Source organism: Sceloporus occidentalis, unplaced genomic scaffold, assembly GCF_023333645.1.
Source record: "Sceloporus occidentalis isolate IW3139 unplaced genomic scaffold, rSceOcc1.0.p SCAF_34, whole genome shotgun sequence".
Classification (NCBI taxonomy): domain Eukaryota; kingdom Metazoa; phylum Chordata; class Lepidosauria; order Squamata; family Phrynosomatidae; genus Sceloporus; species Sceloporus occidentalis.
The window spans coordinates 2,690,022-2,715,144 of record NW_028317014.1 but is presented as its reverse complement, the minus strand read 5'-3'; the positions used below and the strand labels follow the sequence as shown (position 1 = coordinate 2,715,144).

General features: G+C 36.7%; 1 protein-coding gene across 4 annotated transcripts; it reads left to right on the top strand.

Moving 5' to 3' along the window:
- Positions 1-24,915, top strand: LOC149298132 (cohesin subunit SA-2). 4 transcript variants are annotated; one of them, XM_089487804.1, is made up of 34 exons: positions 1-44; positions 4,653-4,709; positions 5,341-5,419; positions 5,630-5,770; positions 6,487-6,583; positions 6,901-6,977; positions 7,194-7,398; positions 7,795-7,946; positions 8,381-8,454; positions 8,543-8,666; positions 9,101-9,199; positions 9,287-9,366; positions 9,635-9,742; positions 10,354-10,465; positions 10,983-11,100; positions 11,744-11,847; positions 12,042-12,134; positions 12,320-12,409; positions 14,414-14,617; positions 15,023-15,093; positions 15,416-15,503; positions 15,587-15,667; positions 15,757-15,849; positions 16,836-17,010; positions 17,730-17,869; positions 18,869-18,970; positions 19,151-19,299; positions 19,644-19,772; positions 20,444-20,649; positions 20,763-20,952; positions 23,091-23,204; positions 23,570-23,696; positions 23,828-23,905; positions 24,892-24,915. In XM_089487804.1, the coding sequence occupies exons 1-34, from the start codon at positions 1-3 to the stop codon at positions 24,913-24,915; spliced, it is 3,825 nt and encodes a 1,274-aa protein (XP_089343930.1). The 4 variants fall into 4 exon arrangements, with proteins under 4 accessions (XP_089343930.1, XP_089343932.1, XP_089343931.1 ...); XM_089487806.1 differs by lacking the exon at positions 4,653-4,709 and having other exon boundaries at positions 5,341-5,437; XM_089487805.1 differs by lacking the exon at positions 4,653-4,709 and having other exon boundaries at positions 5,341-5,437; positions 20,444-20,661; positions 20,757-20,952.
- Positions 24,916-25,123: the final 208 nt, after the last annotated feature.

Here is a 25,123-nt window from a genome sequence, read left to right as displayed (position 1 = left end):
ATGATAGCAGCTCCAGAAATACCAACTGACTTCAACCTCCTCCAGTAAGCAATAAAGCACTTCTTTTGGAAAAAGCATTTGACTTTTGTCACACACAATAGCGCACAATTATATTATCTAGTCCTTTGTGTTTGTGAATTCTGTTTTCCACATATCCCTTCTTCTTTTTGCTGTTGGATTGTAAGTCAGTTGTAAATTTTGTTCTCCGCGTTGAAAAACGTGTATTTCCTCCTCATTCTGGTACTCGATAGTGAACCGGTCCCTGTCACGGGACTTAGAACTCTGCTTAATTTAGCAGTACTCACAAAACTGTTGTTTTTATCCCAATCTTTTGTTGTTGTTTTTTTCTTTCATATATTTTGTCCGTGCAGCCTAATTATTTAACCCCTTCGTGACAAAGGCTGATTTTACGTTTTGTATCCTTCGTGACGATGGCCGTTTTAACATTTCTGCGCTGCTCCTGTTTAGCTGTAATTTTCTTCTTTCCCGTTTACTGAACCCACGCACATTAGATATTGTTTTTTTCAGGACAAGAACGGCTTTCTTTAGATGACATTGTTTTGATTGTATCATATTATTTACTATTAAAAAAAGATATAAAAAAGGTATGGTAAAAAATGTTGAACAAAATGACTGTTTCTAACTTTTAGTTGAAAAATCTATAAAAGGTAATGAAAAAACCTGCTAAATAGTACTAGTACTATTTGTCCTGAGTTTAGAAATACCCAATGTTTTTATGTTTTTTTGCTTTTTTCTACACATTATGGGGCAATAATTACAGGTAGCGTTTTGCTATTTCAAAGCCATTTTTTCCAAATCTGGTAATTCTTCCCCCCATGTGCCATTTCGGGTATCTTTGAACCCGGGCAATGCAATTTACCCCATCGAGTCATATATTTTTGAAAACTAGACAGCCCAGGGTATTCCAAATGCTAGTATTTTAACCCTTTCCAAGCACTAATTCTACCATCAGCCTTTGTCTTTAATTTTATGGTAGTAATTTTTTTTGCATAAAACACCACAATATGTGTTTAGCAACATCTCCTGAGTACAGCGATACCTCACATGGGTCACATTTGGGGCATGCGCATTTTCAATGTTGAACTTTGGCATTTGGCGATCAACTGCCCATGCCGGGCCATTTCAGTGTGCCCAATAAAGCCATATATTTTTGAAAACTAGACACCCCAGGGTAGTTCAAATGCTAGTATTTTAACTCTTTCCATGCACCATATCTACCACCAGTCTTTGTCAAACTTTGTGGTAGTCATTTTTTTGCATTTGTTTTGTCACACACATTTTACTTCAGGTATGAATTAAAAGGTTCTCGTATATGTCACTATCACAAAACACCCCAATATGTGTTCGGCAACATCTCCTGAGTACAGCGATACCTCACATGAATGATTTTGCCTGGCTGTTTGGGGGCAAAAGGGCCACATTTGGGGCATGCACATTTTTCAATGTTGAACTTTGGCATTTGGGGATCCACTGCCCATGCCCTATTTGGTACATCTTTGAGCCGGGCCATTTCAGTGTGCCCAACAAAACCATATATTTTTGAAAATTAGACACCCCAGGGTATTAAATGCTGGTATTTTAACTCTTTGCATGCACACATTTTACCACCAGAATTTTTTCGGTTTGCAGTAGTATTGTGTGTATTTTTCCCCCACACACCTATGTTATGTATGAATTTACAGCTCCTGGTATATGCCGCTGTCACACGACACCCCAATATGTGTTCAGCAACATCTCCTGAGTACAGTGATACCCCACATGCATGGGTTTGTCATTTTTGGGGGGAACTAAAAGGCCACATTTGGTACGTGTGCATTTTTCTAATTGGAAATTAGATGTGTGGCCATCCTCCCCCCCGTGTTAATTGGGACATTGTTGAACCCGGCCAATTCAATTTACCCCATCAAATCATACATTTTTTTAAAAGTAGACACCCCATGGGCATTTAATATGCCAGTATTTTAACTCTTTCCATGCGAGAATTGTTTTAAGCTAATGTGCTAATTTTAGGACTTGCTCACAAAAATATATTTTTTATATATATTTTATTTTTTTTGCCTTTTTTTTCAACTTCAAGGTTCCCCTGATAGTGACATCAGTGAAAAATTATTTTTACATTTTACTGTTTTTTTTTTTTACTATTTTTTCTAATTATTAATTTTATTTTTTTTTTTATTTTTTTTTACTAAGCACACTGTGATTAGAAAGCCAGAGTTCTCTAGAGGGTCTGGAGACCATCTAGCGAACTTTTTCTTTTTTATTGGGTTTTTTTCCCGGGCCGCCGCCATCTTGCGGATGGTGAAGACTGCGTGCAGCAGCGGTCACAGTCCATCCTGGGGTAAGTGTTTGGTGTCGCTGGATGCCTCCTGATCGAGGCCTCCTGATCCTGAACCATTTAAGTTTAGGAGGTGATCGTTGATCGCCTCCTAAACGCTTTTAAAACGGGCGTCCGCCGCCATACAATGTATGGCGGATGTTGACGCCCCAGGGAGGGGCCAGATATGGTGCCGATCGTGGCGTTGCTGAATGCCCCGAGGTCGAGGCATTAAAGCAACGCCGTTTGGGTGAAAAAATTGATCACGAATCGATTTTTTTTTTCCACCCGTTTAACCCCTTGATGACAATTGCCGGTCCGGGCACGTCACCGAAAATCGTGACGATTATGACAATTGACGTGCCAGGACCGGCACGTCTTTAAACGGGTGAAAAAATCGATCCGTGATCGATTTTTTCACTCAAACGGTGTTGCTCTAATGCCTCGACATCGAGGCATTGAGCAACACCAAAAAAAACATTCCCGGCCCCCCCCCGATCGCTCCTAGGAGCAAATAAAAAAACATGTTTGAAAGACTGCACGTCTTTCAAACATGGCGGCGCCCGCCGCCGAAAAAACGGGTTTTGGAAGCGATCGCGAGTCGCTTCCTTTGCTTAGCTGGTGTTGCTAAGATGCCTCAGTATCGAGGCATCTTTGCAACACCTGTTTAGCAAAGGAAGCGACTCGCGATCGCTTCCTAAATGCTCAACTTACCTTCCCGGTGCCGGCGTCTTCGAAACACATGCGGTGTTTCAAGATGGCGGCGCCCATCAAGCCGGGGGCGGAGCCTGCTGTCATCATCGGGGGGGGGGGGTGTTGCTGGATGTCATGGACATCCAGTGAATAACACCCCTAGTGGTCAGATCACTCATAAGAGTGATCATGATCTGATAAATCAAAGGCAATGTTTTCTAAACATTGCCTTTGATCAGTATTGGATCTGCCTCCCTCCTTCACTTGCTTCTAGTGAGGGAGAGAGACAGATCAGTGTGTTTTTAGGTATTCTCAATAATATATATTATTATTGATCCAAAGGCTCTTATAAGAGCCACCCATTTAATATTAACCCCTTCATTGCCATTGATCACTGCATAAACAGTGATCTTGCATAGTGGCAATTGTTTTTGGGGTTCTTTTTTTTTACATTTTTTTTTACTTTTTATTTTTTTTTGTACTTTTTTTTTAGGGTTTTTTAAATTTTTTTTATTAGAGCCATTAACCCTTTCCTTCCCTACTATTTTTGCTGCAATTGTTGCCATGCAGCGGTATACGGCTGAGGAGGCATGTTCCAAATTTGGCCCTTTTGCCCCCAAACAATCTGACAAACCCATGCATGTGGGGTATCAATGTACTCAGGAGATGTTGCTGAACACATATCGTGTTGTGTGACAGTGACATATACCAGGAGCTGTAATTTTACACCTGAAGTACAAAGTATGTTTAAAAAACAGCAAAAACAATTACTATCACAAACTTTGACAAGGGTTGGTGGTAGGATTAGTGCATGGAAAGGGTTAAACTATCAGCATCTAAAATACCCTGGGGTGTCTAGTTTTCAAAAATATATGGTTTGGTGGGGTAAATTTAATTTGCTGGCTTCAAAGATGCCCCAAATACCACAAAGAGACAGAATTACCAGATTCAGAGAAAAATGGTTTTGAAATAGCAAAACGCTACTTGTACTTATTGCCCCATAACGTGTAGAAGAAAGCAAAAAAACATAAAAACATTGGGTATTTCTAAACTCGGGACAAATAGAATCTATTTAGCAGGTTTTTTCAGTAGTTTTTTATGATGAATAAAAGATTTTTCAAATAAAAGTGAGAAATTTTTTTTTTTTTTTCAATTTTTCGGCATATTTTATTATTTTTATTATAGAAAATTACATCATATATAAATAATTATGGTGTCTGAAGAAAGCCCTTCTTGTCCTGAAAAAAACTATATATAACTTGTGTGGGTTTAGTAAATGGGTTAAGAGAAAATTACAGCTAAACACAAACACCGCAGAAACGATAAAACAGCCATTGTCACGAAGGGTACAAAAAATAGAATCAGCCTTTGTCACGAAGGGGTTAAACAAATGACGGTCCTGGCACGTCATTTGTCGTAAACAACTTGTTTTTCCGTGACGTGCCCGGACCGGCAATTGTCATCAAGGGGTTAAAGACACATAGAATTAGATACTAATTTTCTAATTTATGGCAGAATATTTTAAAATGTAATGCATGGTTGTACTAAATGGTTGTATTTAGTATTGTATAGTAATGATTTATTATTGTAGTAATGATTTATTTTTTATTTTTATTTTTTTCAGACCCCTAGATCCATCTCTCCATGATATGGGCCCACTTTCCTGCAATGCTGGACCAAGGTATGACTATATCAAGCCTCTGTAATGGCGTAATTATTTAAACAAATAAAAAAACCTCATTGTTTCATGCTTTGGTTCCTTAGTTTTGCAGTTTTATGACCAATACATGTTCTTGCTGGGACTTTTTCAACTTATTTTGATTTTTAAGTAATCCAAAGAAGACAATATCTGCCACGTATGCCCTTTGTTTTAGCAAACATGACATTTTCTCATTATAGTTATTTACTTTAAATAGACATAACCTGCAGATTACAATGGCTTGCATGAACCAGAACGTTTTTACCCCAACATTCCTCATGTTCACTTTAAAAATATGTAACTATTTTTAGAAATACTCGACAAGTCCCAAAAAGCAGAAGGCCGTGTTAAAAAGCTTAACAAATACTCTTTCCTGGCTTTAATAATATCTGGTTTTCTTTGTCCCTCAAACCTCAATAGCTCCCCCCACAGCTTAGACCTGCTCTAATATATTAGCAAAATTAGCTAATAGAGCTAATATTGGCATTCACAAAAGTATGTGAATACAAAGCTTTGCACTTATGTACCCTTCATTGTTAAGCTGTTCTGTGGCACTTTTAAATATCCTCTTGAATACCAAAACCTTGTAACACCGTTTGTCTTGCCATTTCAGAGAGACAGAGACGCATTTCTCATCAGATACTGACTTTGATGACACTGAAGGAAAAATTCCAAAGCAAGGAAAAGGAAAAGTATGTTTCATTGTAAAAGCGCTGATACCGTTTCAGCTCACCCAAATGCGTAGTGCTCACTGATCTTTGTAATCAAGTTAATGTTATTGTACTACTCGAGAAAAGTAGTTGCGAACTTGGATGGGGAAAACAAGCAACTGTTGACTGGTTGAGGGCACTATATATTGTGTTGATGATTTACAAAGTCATTTCCTGTTTTTACAATGGCAGAAAGGAAAGAAAGGTCCTGTAGAAAAAGGCAAAGGTATGAAGGGTGGTGGCCCTAATTGGATGAATGGACATCATCAACAAAACGGAGTAGAGAACATGATGCTCTTCGAAGTGGTGAAGATGGGCAAAAGTGCAATGCAGGTAAAGCAACAGACTGCAGTAACTTTCAAACACATTAATTAATACGATAGATCTGACACAATGAAATCTATTTACGAAATTAACAATTAAATCAATAACTAGTTCCTTGTATCTTATGTCACAAGAGTGATTTATATAGAGACATTCTAAAATGTTACTTTTAAAGCTTGTTGATTTGTTTTGTAGGTGGCATGGCTTGTCTGAAAGATTGTAGATTTCTCCTATGTTTTATCCAAAATTATCCCCATGGTACCATTGTTATTTCACATCCTTAAGTCTTTGTAGCCTTATTGCTTATTTGTGAGTGTATTACACTATTTGAGTGGTGGATTAAAACATTCTGCTATAGACATAATATTCTTAATTCGGTAAGATTTCATTTTTAAAGGGAACTGTCCAGACATTTTTTTTTGTTGTTGTCATGGACTTAAGTAGGAAGCGTTCATCATTTTAGTAGCCCTCTTCTTAACTCTCTCCGTACTGTCGATATCCCGCTGGTGATGAGGTCTTCAGAATGTACATATCTCTAGATGAGGTCTGACCCGAGATTGCCTGCCTTCCTCAGAAAAAATACTCTAATGCCCCTCTCTTTTGTTGTCCTTATTACCATTGCACAGAACAACATGCGTTTTTTCTTAGGTACTGGTACTATTTGATTCTTGATTTTCAAGCGATTCTCCAATAAAATACTGATTATTTTATATTTTTTGTTTTAGTCTGTTGTTGATGATTGGATAGAAGCGTATAAACAGAATAAGGATGTAGCACTACTCGATCTCATCAACTTCTTCATTCAGTGTTCAGGATGCAAAGGTAATTTTTATAGCTGTGGGTTTATTTATATACTACAGTATATTGTTTGTTCACTCAGTTGGGTCCATCCTTTGGATACCTTTAATATGTGTAAAAGAGCAGTAATTGTCGGGGCTAGATTTATTTACACAGAGCAAAAGTATTTACAGAAATGTATTGTTTAAACCCAAGGTTCGCGCATTTTAATTAAAAGCAGCTTTTCCCCTTGTTTTGTCGGCACTGGATTTGGCCTGTAACTCTCTTGCTGAAATGTATAGCTTCTGTAGTATTTGTAAGTTCTTGTATGAATTTTATTTAAACTTTGTGTTAACTTACAGGTGTTGTGACTGGGGAGATGTTCCGCCATATGCAAAATTCTGAAATAATAAGAAGAATGACAGAAGAATTTGATGAGGTACTATCTTTTTTGTGCGACAACAATAAATGCTCATACGTCGTGTGATGTTCATTTCCAGAAATAAAGCACAAAGCCCTTTGTTGCATAAGTGGAAATACACCTATGGTGGTAAAGTCTTAAAGAAGATTATAGGACGCATTTGCTCTGTTAGTAAAGTAAACGTTTCCGGTTCTCATTAGCTTTTGTTAAAGTAACATTTTATTTTGTTTATAGGATAGTGGTGATTATCCGTTAACCATGGCTGGTCCTCTGTGGAAGAAGTTTAGATACAGCTTTTGCGAGTTTATTGGAGTCTTGGTTCGTCAGTGTCAATACAGCATTATATATGATGAGTACATGATGGACACGGTTATCTCACTCCTCACTGGTCTTTCTGATTCTCAAGTCAGAGCATTTCGACATACAAGCACAATGGCAGGTTTGTACTACGTTTTGTAATCTTGCCCCTTTGCAATCATTGGAGAAAAACAGTATTGAGTGCTTCCTCAGTCCCTAACCTATGCTAGTTTACTAGCTGAGACACCGCAGTCTTGAAGAAGACACTTGGGGATCTAGTTGTCAGCTATTTCTGATTGTTTCCCTCCGTGTTTCCCAGCAGTCAGTATAAGGAAACCAAATTGTTAGAACATTAATTTTCATATGTTCTCTACCATCTCTGCTATTCAATGTTGTGATGGAGTTCCTTTAAACTGCTGACTTGCGTGGATCTGTTATTATGAGAAGATTAAAGAGAATACACATAGTATACAGTTGCATTCTCTGAGATAAAACTCATTCATTTTTTTATTTCCTCATTTGTTTCCGTTTCTCATAGCTATGAAGTTAATGACAGCATTGGTTAATGTAGCCCTTAACTTGAGCATCAACATGGACAATACACAAAGGCAGTATGAAGCGGAAAGAAACAAAATGATCGGAAAACGAGCGAATGACAGACTAGAACTTTTATTGCAGAAAAGAAAGGAGGTTAGTCTGCATAAAGATATGTCTAGTATAGATCCTCTTTTTTGTTATAGGTTAATCAATCATGTGAAGCTAGAGAGCTGGCGGCTGTAGTCCTTGTTCTTTTTCTAAAAAAAAATAAAAAAAAATGGATTTTTGATGCAGTCAGATTACCAATTTAATGCATTTAGTGGACTTAATTAAGTTTGCAACAAATAAAGGGTATTTTTATCCATTTACCTTATTTCCTGTCTGTTTTCTTAACTTTTTGTTGTTCTGCTTAAAAGTCACTTTTATGCATCCTCACAGGATGGCTATTTGACTCTTGAGCAGACTTTATATTCTGTATGTACAATGCATTGTTTGGAACAAAAACTTTTAGACAAGAAGTTTGCATGTTTGATATTAATATTAATTATCAGTGTTGATAAAACTGTTTTTATTTTAAATGTCTGCAGCTGCAAGAAAACCAAGACGAAATAGAAAACATGATGAATGCAATATTTAAAGGTGTTTTTGTTCACAGATATCGGTAAGTTGACTATTTTATGAATTAATGCTCATGATTCCCTCATTTTCTGGCGGCCCGTTGTAAAATGTTTACTACTGTTTTTTTGCAGCGATTCTATTGCAGAAATCAGAGCAATTTGCATTGAAGAGATCGGTGTCTGGATGAAAATGTATAGCGATGCCTTCCTTAATGACAGTTATTTAAAATACGTTGGTTGGACAATGCATGACAAGGTATTTTAATGGATCCACATTTGTTATCCACAAAGCATGTGCCGTAAATCTATATACCATAATAATCACGGTTAATGAATTTTAAAGCTGTTTGCTTCTGAAAATTTTCGTAAGGGATTATGTTACTTTTTTTTTTTTTTTTTTTTACACTTTTTGGTGACTGCACTAAATTGTATACGTGACAGTTACTCCAAAATTGATCTCAGATCCCATCCCTTAATCCAACTAGATTTTATGTTTTGCCTAGTTACTTTTCCCAATTTGTGAGGCAGATGAGATAAATGTTAATATGTTGTAACCCATAGTACTATTTCTGGTGCTTCTTGGTTTCCATCCAAGGCACCTTGTGGAATTGTCATTGTGGAATTATAGTTCATAAATTGAATATGTATGTAACACATATGCAACATAACACATTTATTACCATTATACAGCAAGGCGAGGTACGGCTGAAATGTCTTACAGCTTTGCAGGGACTATACTACAACCGAGAGCTGAACTCCAAATTGGAGCTGTTCACAAGTCGATTTAAGGTAATTACCCGCGTGTTTTTTAGTATTGCTGGTAAGGCGTTGTATTACACGTCACTGACGTTATTTTTTTTCACGTATGATTTGTAGGATAGAATTGTGTCAATGACCCTTGACAAGGAATATGATGTAGCAGTGCAAGCGATAAAGCTTCTCACTCTTGTTTTACAGTAAGTCAATCTCTGCTGTATCACTATTGGATATGCTGTGTATACTTTATTTCCCACTAAAAATAAAGTTGGGGAAATGTTTTTCTTCTCTGTTGCCGCTTTGTTTCCTCATAAACACGATTTCTTGAAATGAACCTTATATGTTGAGGTTGAGATTAGTATGTAGTGTTTAATGTGAACACCTGTTCATAAAATATAACCGTTAGTGTTATTGGCTAGCCATGTATTCTAGTTCAATGTTTTTTCAATGTTTTTCTCTGTACTGTAGAAGTAGCGATGAAGTGCTAACTGCTGAAGACTGTGAAAATGTCTATCACCTGGTTTATTCAGCACATCGACCAGTAGCTGTGGCAGCCGGAGAATTCCTTTACAAAAAGTAAGATTTGTACACAGAACGTGGAAGTCCAGTGTTTTGAATGCCTTTCATGTGTATCCACATTTATCAATATTTAATTTTTAATGCCCTTTTATGCATTTATATTAAATTGGAAAAGTGTGTATAAAGCACACTTTTCGTGATAACCTACACTTTTGCTGCTACTGTGTTTGTGCTTTAAATAGATGAAAAGTGACTTTTGCAATCAAAACTCCTAGGTTTTTGTGTTTGCGTATAGGGGTCATTCTATTGTTGTCTAGCGGCACAACTATTGCATATCACTTGTGTGTGAGATGGCTCACCCCGGCTCCCCAATAATGCATCAATAAGCTCAAAACCCACTTTCCCTACCTCACCCGGATAGGCCTTCCCTTCTTAGCGCACATCCCAAACCCGGAACAGGAGTTAAGAACCTTTAAAGACCTTGCAAATGATATCACGGTTAACGCAGCCTTTATTAATAAATCCTACTCTACTCCTACATTCAGCATCGGTTCATTTCTTTGGCCTCTTTAATATATAAACATTCCTTAATGCTAAGTGCTTTTAGTGCATAAATGTATAATCTATTTTGTTATATATATACTCATATATTTATATCTTATTTTAAGACTTTTCAGTTGTCGCGATCCTGATGATGATGGGATTATGAAGCGACGAGGCAGACTTAGTCCCAACGCCAACCTTGTTAAAACATTGGTGTTTTTCTTTTTGGAGAGTGAGGTAGGTTTTTGTAATGCTATGTATTTATTGTTTTATATGACGCCATCAAATTCCATAGCGCTGTACAATGGGTGGACAGGACATAACAAGAAGTATGTAACATAACAATGTGATTTACGGAGACATGTGAGGAGGGCCCTGCTCAAACGAGAAAGCAATTGATGTTGCATCACGACAATGCATAGAAACCTGAACTCACGCCCTCATTATTGGGCTAATGCACTGTACAAATGGTCAGTTGAATTAAAAATCAGAGATATCACAGTGACGTCTTGCATGTATTGGTAAGGTTAAACTTGACAGCATGACGGCCGCTTGGTATTCAAATAAGCCCTTAGTCTTTTTGCTGTTCTGATACCCTCTCAGGAAGATTCAGTAAGCAAGAAATCAGGAGATGAATAAGGAACAAAGCATATTTTAATCTGCAATTAATTTACTAAATATATTTATAAAAAGGCCTGTAAAATATATATATATTTTTTTTTTTCTTTTTTTCAAAAACCATTTTGTTTGACAGTTGCACGAACATGCTGCATACCTTGTGGACAGTATGTGGGATTGCGCAACAGATCTGCTAAAGGACTGGGAATGTATGAACAGTCTGCTGCTGGATGATCCACTGAATGGAGAAGAGCGTGAGTTTTTATTGAATTTATTATCAGGAATTCAGGAAAAGCTTTAGCCGTTAGAAAAAATTATAGTTATAAAAGTACCTTGTTTTGTTTTTAAATAAGAAACTTGTGGGTAATATTACAGCCCACATTCCACTGTCCTTAACCATTTGACAAATTTTACATTTTATATAAGCAAGGTTTGCAGAAACTAAAGTTGATAGCAGAAGCTGGTTTCCATCAGTACCTGTAACAGGATATTGTAAATTTACATACACTTCTATGTGGAAATAGCACAGTATAAATATTTTTTATAAAAGTGGGAAATGTTTACAGCACAAAAGCCATAGAGGTTTGTTTAGCTATGTCTTTTCCAGAGTTCAAATGACGCAGCTTTCCATAGCCTTACGGTTGTTGGCATTTTTTTAAGCTTCTTTTCTCTATAATGCTTGATGGTTTTTTTCTTTCTGAATTGTCTATTTGAAGCCAAAATAGTTGTGCTATAGAGAAGTCTCTACAACGAAAAATGAAATGTTTACTTTCTTTTAATGCAGCTTGTATGAAGTGTGTGTACACACTCAGGAGCCCACCAACACTTTTCCCGATGATCTCTGTGTTATTACAGATGGCCCTGTTTTTATTTGATTGGTTTGCTTTTTGTCTTTAGCATTGACGGACAGACAAGAGAGTGCCCTGATTGAAATCATGCTTTGTACAATTCGACAAGCTGCCGAATGCCACCCTCCTGTTGGCAGAGGAACAGGAAAAAGGGTGAGGTTTTTTTGCTTCAATAGCACTTCATTTATATCGGTTTCCCCTTTTCCTTTTTTTTTCTGTATTGCCTTTAGTTTTTAAACGTTTTTATTTTGTTGTAAATATAATCACTTATCACATGGTCGAAAATACCCCAATTTGAATGTCATTTTGCAGTAAGTTGATGTTTTTCTTTTTACTTACAATGATAGGTATTGACTGCAAAAGAAAAGAAAACTCAGTTTGATGACAAGACACGGCTTACAGAACTTTTTGCAGTGTCTCTCCCTCAGCTTTTAGCAAAAGTATGTATGCTCTGTATACACGGAGAATCCGGTTTTCTTGCTTTTTTCTTCAGTGGTTTTTCCGTACCTTGTTAGTCTGTTGCTACAATTTATATCAGCTGGTTGATGCTAATATAGTTTAATTTAGAATAGCAGGCTTATACCATTACCTAAATAAAGTTAACAGGTTTTTTTTATGTTTCTAGTATTCGGTAGATGCAGAGAAAGTGACCAACCTGTTAATGCTGCCACAATATTTTGACTTGGAAATATATACAACAGGGCGACTGGAGAAGGTAATAGTGCTTTCTTTTTTGTATATATGCATAATCATGTTATTTTATCTGCGTCACAATGGGTGTTTATACGTAAAAGCAAATGTTTTATATTCATCTGTTATAGTGTTTTTATTGTCATATAGCATATTTAACCCCTTCAATTCCAGGGGTTTTTGGTACCTCAAAGCCTGGAGCGATTTTGCCATTTTTGTGCTATGTTGGTTCAGCGATGATTCTCTTTTCCTGTGAATAGTGCACCCATGTAAACTATAAATAGTTTTTTCGAGGAGAGATAGAGCTTTCTTTTGATACCATATTTGGATGATTAGCTGAAAATTTAGAATGAGAAATTTAGTAAAAACTAGCGAAAATTAGAAAAAAAACTTTTTTTTTTTTTTTTAAATTTTCCTTCTGAATCCTCACAAAATTAGGTAAAGTGATGGAAAATCCCCTCCAAGTTTATCAATTCAGGTGTCCTGATTTCAGAAATACCTAATTTATATAGATTTTCCATACTTTCCCAGCACCAGGGAGCAGGGTTATACTGACTCGATTTTATGCTGGGGCAATGGGATGTAAGGTTTTTAAATTTTTGTATTTTTTTTATATATATATATTTTATTACACAAAAATTGTTAGAGGTCCTCTTAGGGACCTCCTGAACATGCCAGTGATGTCACAATGATATCACAGCTCACATTATTTTTTTTATTATTATTTATATTATTTTAATGATTTTTTTTATTTTTTAAATTAACAGGTTTTTTTTCCCTTCACTGTTTCAGGACTGGAGGGGGAGTGAGAGACATGGTTTCTCTTTTCCCCTCCCCGCGATCCCCCTCCACCGATCACACTGTGATCTCTATGCAGGTCCTCACAGACGTCTGTGCCTGCAGGGGATATCCTGTCCTCCGATGAACCTCCGGGTTAACTCAGCAGTGACGCAACCCAGATGGGAATGCTCAGTCGGCCCTTTGAAACTGCCTGATCGCGCGATTGGGCAGTTTGAAATGTAACAGCTTTCTGGCTTTTGTGCCGGAAGCTGTTACTGGAGATCGGACAGCAGAAAGCCGGCGATGCCGGCTTCTGCTGTCAGTGGGGTAGTCCAGACAGCCTGGTCTCCCGTGCAGCGGCAGGCATGTGTCCTTGACGCTGCACGAAGGGCTGGACATACCGGTACGTCCATAGGGGTTCCTTAATAGGCGTTTTTTGGATGTCCTGGTACGTCCATAGGGAATTGAAGGGGTTAAAGTAGTCAGCTCTGTTAGCACTTCATTGGACTCCAATGATAAACCCAGCAGTTATGATGATAGGCAGTGTTATTTCTCTCGGCTGAGTTGTGTGAACTCTTAGTGTCAAGAATGTAAGGGTGTTCTGTAGATGGATTTCTCATTTCAGTTGCTTGCTCCTTTAATAAAGTGTGTGAATCCTAGAGGCCGTATTATACTGTGTCCCGCACATAGGAGTTGTGAAAATGTTAATATAGACCTTGCTGCCATACTTCTAGCTACGGATACTCAAAAGATCTTTGCTCATAAATATTTATTTGGTTACCATGACACAAGTAGCGTGTCTATATCACTTTAGTGCATATATTAACCCCTTTAGGATCAAGACATTTTTACACTCGATAGAATTTTCTGCATTTCTGCTATGCTCTTGTTGAACCGTAATTTAACTCCTCATTTAGTGTACCCATACTAATTATATACTACTTTGTTTTGTTTATTCCAGGACAAATAGGGCTTTCTTTTTATTCATCTATATAATACATCATTTAGTATGGAAAAATACCTCTTATAAATTGTAAACAAAAAACCCTCACAATATAGTTGTATAGCTGTCCTGAGTTTAGATCTGGTTTTCTACAGACATATTGACGTTAAAAAAGCATATTAATTCTTGAGCAGTAAAAATATTCGTACAAAGTTCCCTTTACATAGTATTATTTTGTGCATTTCCCCTCGTAAACGCATAACGGATTTGTCGTTATTATAATTGGTACTTATTTTTTCTTTTCAGCACTTGGAATCATTGCTGCGCCAGATACGCAATATAGTAGAGAAACACACAGACACGGATGTTTTGGAAGCCTGTTCTAAAACATACCACGCTCTGTGTAATGAAGAGTTCACAATCTTTAACAGGGTGGACATTGCGAAGAGTCAGTTAATGGATGAACTGGTCGATAAATTCAACCGCTTACTTGAAGACTTTCTACAAGAGGTTTGTATTTTCTCTGTAAAATGAAGTGTAACCGAATAGACAGTGACTGTTTTATTTTTAGAATAATATTTTGCTGTCCACTTCTTATGCATAGAGCTACCATGAGCATGTACCACTAAGGTACATAGGGTTTTTTTATATAAATTTTGTTTTTGTTTTGTGTTTTTATTTGGAAGCTGTGTTAAAATAGACCAATACAAACATTATGGACAATAGTATCCACATCAAAGGTATGAAAATATTCCAAGTCAAGGGAATAAAAATACGCTATTGCTGGAATTCTTGGATCTCCAGTCCGAACATACGAGTAACAAGCTAGATTGTAAGACCAAGAGAGTTGTCCCATAGGTTCATGTTATATTTAAAAAGTAATTGGCTTATGTAGGATGTATTTTGTTTATCCAGGAAGAAGAACCCGACGAGGATGATGCTTACCAAGTGCTATCGACGTTAAAGAGAATAACTGCTTTTCATAAGTAAGAAAGTGTTATTTTCTTCATGAAGAGTGGAATAGCCTTCCAACAGGAATGGGGAAGGTTAATACAATGATGTGATATAAATATACATGGATTATGAAGCTATAAGCATATTCTGAATGTAATGCAAGGTGAAGAATTGAGTAAGGCTTGAGGTTGTGTAGCAGGTTGGAGAAAAAAGGGTCATTCATACTAAACTATTCAGGTGTCCAGTTGTATTTCTTTGGGTGCTTTGTGTAGTATACTTAAGAAGACTGGATTTCAGAGCTTTAACTGGGTTATTGATTTTATTTTAAATCATTAAATGTATTTTGTTTTGTAGCGCCCATGATCTCTCAAGGTGGGATTTGTTCAGCAGCAATTACAAGCTGTTGAAAACTGGCATTGAGAATGGAGATATGCCGGAACAGGTTTGTATGCAAAACACTAATGTCGTTTTGTGTGTTTAAATGAAATGTTCGTACTTAACTGTAAGTTTTTTTATATTTTCCAGATTGTTGTTCACGCATTGCAGTGTACTCACTATGTCATATTATGGCAACTGGCAAAGGTTTCTGAGACAGGCTTATCAAAAGTAAGTCTGTTCTATGAGCTTTGTGCATGTGTTGTGTGCCATGATGTCATATGTTTTGCATCTAATGCATTTTTTTCCCCCCTGTTAAGGAGGAATTGTTAACCCTAAAAAAGCAAATGAAGGTTTTTTGCCAGATCTGTCAGCATTATCTTACCAATGTGCACACTGCTGTGAAGGAACAGGTCAGTATCAGTGATTGAATATTTCAACCATGATTCCCCCTTTTCCATATTAAGTGTACCCACACAAATGTTGTATTGTTTTTATTCAAGGACAGATATGGGGTTTCTCTTAATACTACTTGTTTTGTATAGTCTGTCATTTAAAAAAAAACAAAAACATCTGATTTATGTTAAACAAAATCCCCCGAATATAATAACATCCCACACTTATCTTTTGAATTATTTTTGAATTGGATTAGGGCAGGGTTTTTTTTTTATGTTTATTTCCAGCCGAAGGGGTACGAGGTGTTTGGGCATCTATTTTTACATTTTGTTTAAATATATAAGCATTTTTTATTTTGTTTTTTGGTGGTGTTTTTTTGTTTTTACTTTTTTTGACTGGAGATTCTTTTGAGGTTTGTAAACACCTCATAAATATCTTGAAACTGGTCATGGTGACACGACTGGAGTCTTTTTTATAACAATTTTTAACCCCTTAATGACAAAGCCCGTACATGTATGGGCTCAAAATGCATTTTTTTCAATCGGTTTAAGGACTGCCCATTGTCCTTAAGGGGTTAAGTTGTTTTACATATGTTTTTCCTGTTCACATGGTTTCTTCTTCTCTTCCCTGTGATCACCATTTCTGCTGATCAGAGTGATGGGTAAGCCGGGCTCCATTGCTCTGCATTGCTGATCACAGTACCTGTGATCAACTTGCAGAGGGGCTCATCAGAGGTCTCAGGTCGGTCTGGATAGAAATCCTAAGGGTCACATAGGGGTGAAGTCTGCCAGTTCGTTTTGCAGACCTGCATCAACACTTTAGTTATGTCATTTCTTAATGTTGCACAATATTTACCATACCTCACATTGCTCACAAGTAACGTCTATCTATATCAGTGGTGATATCGAGCCCTTGATCCCTTAAATTTTACTGAAGTATTATAATTATCCAGAATAGCTTATATGGGTTACTAATTGACATTTTTTATTTGTATTTTACGCAGGCCTTTACCATTCTCTGTGATGTTTTGATGATCTTTAGCCATCAGATTATGGTTGGAGGTCGGGAATCCTTACAGGCACTTATATATACGCCAGATTTGTCTTTGCAGTCAGAACTGCTAAGCTTTATTTTGGATCATGTTTTTATTGATCAGGATGATGACAACAACAGTTCAGGTAAGGAGTAGATTGCATTATGTAGAATAATAAATCCAAAATGAACTGCATGCATGTAAAGATGCAATTGAAGCTATAGTTCCACTTAGACAAGTCATTAATTGAACTCTCAAGTATGTTAAGTAAACCTTAGCAAATCTCCCATTGTATTTTTTCGAATGGTTTTATCACTTAAAAACATAAACTTTTAAAAAGCTTTTATGGAAACAAATTGTCAGTGCCTGTGTTTTTCCATTATAATCAGAAACAAGGGAATATTTTACGTGAAAATACTTTGGGATTTAACAACGCAAAGAATGTTGATTCTAATGCTACATTTAGTTAAATGAGCGTCACATGCAGCAGAATACTTGGAATTTTAAGAATGTTTTATAGATTTCATGTGTATTGCAAACTGCAAACATTTATTCAATTTTTCAGAGCTTACAACATGGAAGATGCAAGGGGTTTTTTTTTACATTTTACAATGCAGTCAGGGTTGGGCAAATATATGTAGCTTAAGCCAACACAAATTTTTACAGGAAAGGACTTTTTTATGCAATTAGGAGGAGTCATGTTTTATTTATTTTTTGTTATTGTATTCCGCTTTAACCCATCCCCAAGAGTCCAACCATGAAAATGTTTTTTCTTTTTGCAAGTGCATGTCATTATTTTTGTTTAATACCTTGATAACCTCAAAAATGACAAGTGATCTTTAACTGCTTTTCTTTCCCCATTAGATGGCCAGCAGGATGATGAAGCCAGTAAAATTGAAGCTTTGCACAAAAGGAGAAACTTACTTGCTGCTTTCTGCAAGCTTATCGTGTACAATGTTGTTGAAATGAATACTGCTGCAGACATTTTCAAACAATATATGAGGGTACGTCTGTACTGGGGTTTGCTCTTCTTACATTTGTGTCTTCGGTCCCCAGAAGCTAGTTGGGGGACCAAGTCGCAACCAATGCTGCGTGCTTATATTTAAAAAAAAAAATTATATAGATATATTAAAAAACAAAAAAACAAAAAAAAACCCAAAACCTTAAATAGCACTGACCCGGAAGTCAAAAGGTGCTTCCAGGTTAGCTGCTCTCAATTAAGATGACCTCAGGGAAAGGTGTTATCTAAGTCATAACAAAAGAAACACACGCAATAATGTCTTATCAATTTTCATTTTTGATTACATAACTGATTAGTGACATTTTAGGTCAGTGATTACTGATCAATAAATGTCAGTGGCCTAAACGTGTCTCTTACAAGTGATATGGTGGTGGTTACGGCTTTTATTATTTTACAATGTTTACTTGTTATTGCTTTTAACCTAACAAATGATCTGATCTAAATTACTTTCTAGCTCACAGCTCTTCAGCCAGTGACCTAAACCATTGGATGTGTGTTATGTTCAAATACTTTGTGTAAAGTTATACCTGCTCGTTATACCCGAGATTTTACGATAGGTGTGAATATACAATTTAACAGAACTCGGGGTTCATAATGGAATAAAGTATTGTATCCTTTTTCTTGCCCTCTGATTCTATGTTTAAGAAAACCCCACATGTGGTTACCTGTTTTTCTGTGCTTTGGTTCTGTTATTGCTGGCATAACAAAATAGTAATAAAATCTTTTTTTTTTTAAATTGTTTAATTATGATATCTGGTCATGGAATGGTTATATATTCTGGTTCTTTATTATTGTAACAAAAAGCTTAGGGATCTTTGGGTTTATAAAAGATGTTTGAAGAATTTAGAAGATTTTAGAGCATGGACAGCCAGCATAGTATCTAGAAATTCCTAACTGGGTAACTTTGTGTGGTGTGTGAAATTGTGTTGTGGCATTACTATTCAAAATTAGTTTTCTAATAAAGCCTGTCTTTTATTTCTAGTATTACAATGACTATGGTGACATTATTAAAGAAACAATGAGCAAAACCAGGCAAATCGACAAAATCCAATGTGCAAAGACACTAATTCTTAGCTTACAACAGGTAAGTTTATTTGATTTACTAAAACAAGTGCCTTTGTTTTAGAACAATGTGGCTTTTTGTGGCATTACAATACGTCAGTGATGATTCGTCAATGCTTATGTAACTGACCAAACTTTTATGGGGGTACATCCTCTGAGAACAGTTGTTGTTATTAAAATACCTTTGTTTGATTCTGTTTAGCTCTTCAACGAGATGATCCAGGAACATAGCTATAACTTTGATAGATCGTCTCCAACATTCAGTGGCATAAAAGAGCTCGCTAGACGATTTGCTTTAACGTTTGGACTTGATCAACTGAAAACCAGAGAAGCCATTGCGATGTTACACAAGTAATGACCTTTTATTCAGTTTGCTTTCTTTCTGAAAATGTAATGTCTAAACCACTTTAGACACCTCAGATAAGTGATGGAAATATTATTATTGTTTGAGATGGTTTGCTTTAGCTGACCAATGTTTTGCTTTAAAAGTAAATACGTATGTTGGAGCACTAGTTATCTACTTGATGTTTCTAGTGAAATCAAGCTTTCAGGAGAAGCCCGAGAATGTCACCAGCACAACTGAATTCTTTTCGTTGTAACTGTGTGTGGGATAAAACTGAATGTATGATGTAACCAGGCCTGTGAATTATACCATATTGTATATGTCTAAACTTAGTGCACACTGTTGATTTCAGGGATGGTATAGAGTTTGCGTTTAAGGAGACAAGCCCACAAGGTGAAGCCCATCCACCTCTTAATATGGCGTTCCTTGATATCTTGAGTGAGTTTTCTTCGAAACTGCTGAGGCAAGACAAAAAAACAGTGTAAGTACATTCGATTCTCAAAGTCCAGTATCAAATGGTTATGCTTGTATGTATGGAAAAACTAGTAAGTATAGTTTGGGTCAGAAGAGTATCTGAGTAATTCTTTAAAAAAAGGGTGTCTGTTGCTAGAATAGTTTCTGGAGCTTTGGAACTACAAACCTCATAATCATCAGTCTGCTTTTGAAAGAAGACTGTCTCTTTATATATGGCAAACTCCAATCCATTGGTCCTCCCAACAATTAATATATCTTCTAACAGACCTGTTAATGCTCATTAATTACTAAGTGGCCTTTTGTGAGGATATCCTAAAACATCTTTATAACCCTGAGTACTAACCAGCACATAAGCAAACCTGTAGTCAAGGGAGGACTGGCATCGGATTCCCCAAGGGTTAGTTAAAGCAGAGTGAACCCTCCATTATCCACTAGCACTCACACACACTTTCTAACATACACATCACATTGCATGCCACCGTAAGTCCAGCCCTGTCTGAAAAAAACATTGGGTCTGGCCCGGGGGCAGCTACTTGTAGCATTTTGCATACCTAGCCTTGTGTTGCTGCTTTATTAATCTATTAACCTAGCTTTTATGTATTTAAATTTTCTATATTCTGTATAAATCACCTTGATCTCCGCTTACAAAGGTGAAGACGTCTAACCTTTATTTTTTAGGTATGCGTACCTGGAGAAGTTCATGACATTTCAAATGTCCCTTCGTAGAGAAGATGTGTGGCTGCCTCTCATGTCTTACAGAAACTCTCTGTTAGCTGGAGGGGATGATGATACAATGTCTGTTATGAGTGGGATGAGTGGCCGAGGAGGTTCAGTAAGAAGTAAAAAAGCAAAGCCAGCGACTGGGAAGCGGAAAATTCCAGAAGGTGAAGATTACGATTGATAATATTGTCCCTAGTAAGCATTGGTGGTTTTGTTACTGTATATTTGTCTTCTGTTCATTTTTAATAACATTTATTTTTGTTATGATCACATATAGCTGAAGAGAGCAGCAGTAGTGACAGCATGTGGATGAACAGGGAACAAAACATGAACACACCAGTCATGATGCAAACTCCACAGCTCACCTCCACTATTATGAGAGAACCTAAGCGATTGCGACCAGAAGAAAGTTATATGGCAGTCTATCAAATGCAGCCCGAGCATCACCAAACTCCACTTGACTATAAGTAAGTGTAAACAACGGGGTATGTGGGGAAGTGCTCACATAGATAGCAATGCTACATTGTAGCAGGAACCTCCATTGTTTGCTTTATTGTTGCTTTAACCCCTTCGTGACAATGGCTGATTTTATTTTTTGTACCCTATGTGACAATGGCTATTATATATTGTTTTTTTCAGGACAAGCAGGGCTTTCTTTAGATGTCATTATTTTACTATTTACTCTTTAAAAAAAAAAAAGGAGTATGAAATATGGTGAAAAATTTAGAAAAAATGACTTTTTCTATCTTTTACTTGAAAAATCTTTTACTCATCTATAAAAGCTAATGAAAAAAACCTGCTACATAGATTATACTATTTGTCCTGAGTTTAGAAATACACAATGTTTTATGTGTCTTTGCCTTTTTCTGCACGTTATGGGGCAATAAGTACAAGTAGCGTTTTGCTATTTCAAAACCTTTTTTTCCCAAATCTGGTAATTCACCCATGTGCTATTTCGGGTATCCTTGAAGCTGGCCAATACAATTTACGCCATCAAACTATATAGACTAGACACCCCAGGGAATTTCAAATGTAAGTATTTTAACTCTTTCCATGCACTAATTCTACCGCCAGTCTTTGTCAAACTTTGTGGTAGTCATTTCGTTTGCAGTTTTTTCCCCCACACACATTTTACTTCAGGTATGAATTTACAGCTCTTGGTATATGTCACTGTCACACATCACCCCAATATGTGTTCAGTAACGTCTCCTGAGTACAGCGATACCCCCCATGCATGGGTTTGCCTGGCTGTTTTGGGACAAAAGGGGCACATTTTGGGCATGCACATTTTTCAGTGTTGAACTTTGACATTTGGTGATCCACTGCCCATGCCCTATTTGGTACATCTTTGAGCCGGGCCAATTCAGTGTGCCCAACAAAACCATATATTTTTGAAAACTAGACACCCCATGGTATTTCAAATGCTGGTATTTTAACTCTTTGCATGCACTAATTCTACCAGCCTTTGTCAAATTTTACAGTAGTATTTTTTGTGTGTGTATTTTTCCTCACACACTTTGTACTTTAGGTGTGAATTAACAGGTCCTGGTATATGTCACTTTCACACAATATGTGTTTAGCAACATCTCCTGAGTACAGTGATACCTCACATGAATGGGTTTGTTAGGTTGTTTGGGGGGCTAAAAGGCCACATTTGGGACGTGTGCATTTTTCAAATTGGAAATTAAACATATGGTCATCCTTCCCTGGGTGTTAATTGGGACATTGTTGAACCCGGCCAATTCAATTTACCCCATCAAAACAGAATTTTTTTTAAAAGTAGACATCCCATGGGCATTTAACATGCAAGTATTTTAACCCCTTCCATGTGAGAATTGTTTTAAGATAAAGCTTATTTTTTTTATTTATTTTACTAATCCCATTGTGATTAGAAACCTGGGCTCCATTGACTTGCATGGTTGAATGCAGTACCCTGCCAGAGTTCTGGAGAGACCCTCCTGGAAACTTTTTCAACTCCTTAATTTTAATTTTTTTGAAAGGATGCTGCGCCATCTTGCGAGTGGCAAAATCACTGGCAGTGACGGTTGTGACCACTCTCCGAAGCGGTCACAGCCCGTCCTGGGATGGGAGTTCGGTGTCTCTGAATGCCTCACTTAACGAGGCATTTCTGTGACACCATTGAAGTTTAGGAGGCCATCGTTGATTGCTTTCTAAACTTTATGAAAACGGGCTTCCGCCGTCATACGGTGTATGGCAGACGTTGATGCCCCAAGGAGGGGCCAGACATTGGCCCCCAATGCCGATCTCAGTGTTGCTAAATGCCTAGACGTTGAGCCATTACAGCAACACCGTTTGGGTGCAGAAAGCGAACGTGGATTGCTTTCTGCACCCGTTTAAAGCAATGACGTGCCAGGGCTGTCAATTGTCATCAAGGTGTTAAGATGATTTTCTGTAAGAATTATTAGTCTTATTCCCAGGGAAGGCTGTTTGTACCCTTTTCCAAAGCAGTATGTAACAACATGACTATATTTCAATTATATACAAAAGTTGGCACTAACTTTCATAGTCATGTCATTTTCGATTGACACTATTGTCAAATACTTTTGTAAAGCAGTTGTTAATGTAAATATTTTGCTGTGTTTAGTACGCAGGTAACGTGGATGCTTGCTCAACGACAACAGGAAGAAGCAGCAAGGCAGCAGCAAGAGAGGGCAGCTATGAACTATGTGAAGCTGAGGACTAATCTGCAACAAGCCATGTAAGATGCTTTCTGCAACGTATTCGTGCTCGGACAACTGTTTAAAGAAACTCCATTCCTGTTTTTTGCATTAAACACTTGGTCCAATTTGCATGCCGTAAAATGCATTGGAGTCTAGTGAAAATGCGGGAAATGTTTTGGAGGAATTTGACATGCTGTTTTTGTTATGCTGTAACATGAATTATTCTAAGTCAATACACAGATCATGAAAGCTGCAGTTTCATTAATGTGTTTTTTAATACTTATGTAAAATTATTTATTAAAGAACATTTACACGCCTTTATATATATTGCTATTGATATATCTTATGTAGTGTACTGTGTTTTAATAACCATTTCTGTACTTTTTTGCCCCCTGACCATAAGACGACGTAACACAGGGTTGATGGAAGACGACGAAGAGCCAATTGTTGAAGATGTGATGATGTCATCAGAAGGACGTATTGAAGATCTTAACGAGGGCATGGACTTTGACACAATGGACATAGATTTGGTAAAAAAAAATATTGATACAAATAAGTATAATTCAGTGTAAAGGAACATGATGTTTGATTTATATTTTTCTTATTTACATTGAAACAATGTGTTCTGTCGATAACACTTGTTTTATTTCCTGTCTTTTAGCCTCCATCAAAAAACAGACGAGAAAGAACAGAGCTTAAACCAGATTTCTTTGACCCTGCTTCAATCATGGATGAATCTGTAAGCTTAAAATATATAATACCTGCTATTTTAAAAATAATGAAATAAAAAATTATTTCTAGACCTGGATTTCGTGAAAGCGTAGCAGGGATTATGATTTGTCAATACCACTTCTATGAATGGATCACTTAAAATCTGTTCCTCATTACCTATTAAATATATTACTACAGCTTCCTGTTTGTGAAATGTTGCGAGATTGGGCACTAGTTTATTTTTTTTTAAAGATTGTGTATGTTAAATTGTGTGGGTATTGGTTAGCAAAAGGACCGTATCTGTGAGAGAGAGTGCATAACGTGATAACATGGAGGTCTTAAAATAATAAAAAAAAAATCATTATTATGAAATGAACGGTAAGGGTATAAATGTCAGTAATCCATGGCGATATTTGCTCAGTGCTCCTGGTTAAACATTCTGTTGTTCAGGCACATGGTGTGACCTTTTATTGCTCATGAAGTGAAGCATGAGCAATTATTTTTTCCTGTGTTATGAAACAGTGGAAATATAGCTACAAGCAAATAGAATAGAATGTAGATTTTGGTCTTCTTTTAGTGCAGGTTTTTAAACATATACTTGTATTTGAGACTTACAGAACTGCAGCCTCTTTCTAACTTGGGACTTTCTCATGCAAAGATTATAAAGCGTTTTACGCTGAATCTGAACACACAAGAAAAGTTTGGTTTTGAAAGCGGTTCCATTTGGCACAATTTAGAACATTTTTACCATTCCAGACAAAAAAAATCACTTGTGTAAAGTATCTGTAGTACACTTCTGTTTCCACTGGATGGCAGCATAACTCCATCACCATCGGGTCAAATCATAATTCATAGAGAGCCTGTTTTTTAGTGAACGCTTTTTTGATTTAATTTTAATTTCGCAACATTGCATAGCGTGCATTGACATTTTATTTTCTGTTCCCATTTCTTTTCTCTCCGCATTTTTACATACTCATACGCTCCTAACTGTTTCATTTGTTTTTCTCTCTCTAGGTTCTTGGGGTATCAATGTTTTAATACCAGTTCATCAATCAACTCTGTGGTGAAGTGTTTTTTGTTTTTTGTTTTTTTTATGGAAGAGGAAGTTTTTAATGAAAAAAATTGTGGTAGAAAACTGTACAGATTTTCTCTAAGGAGAATATGAAATGCTTACCATTATTAAGTGCATTGAGAGGCAGTTTTAATTGCCTAAAAAATATAAAGGACAAGTAAACCTTTTTTTTAA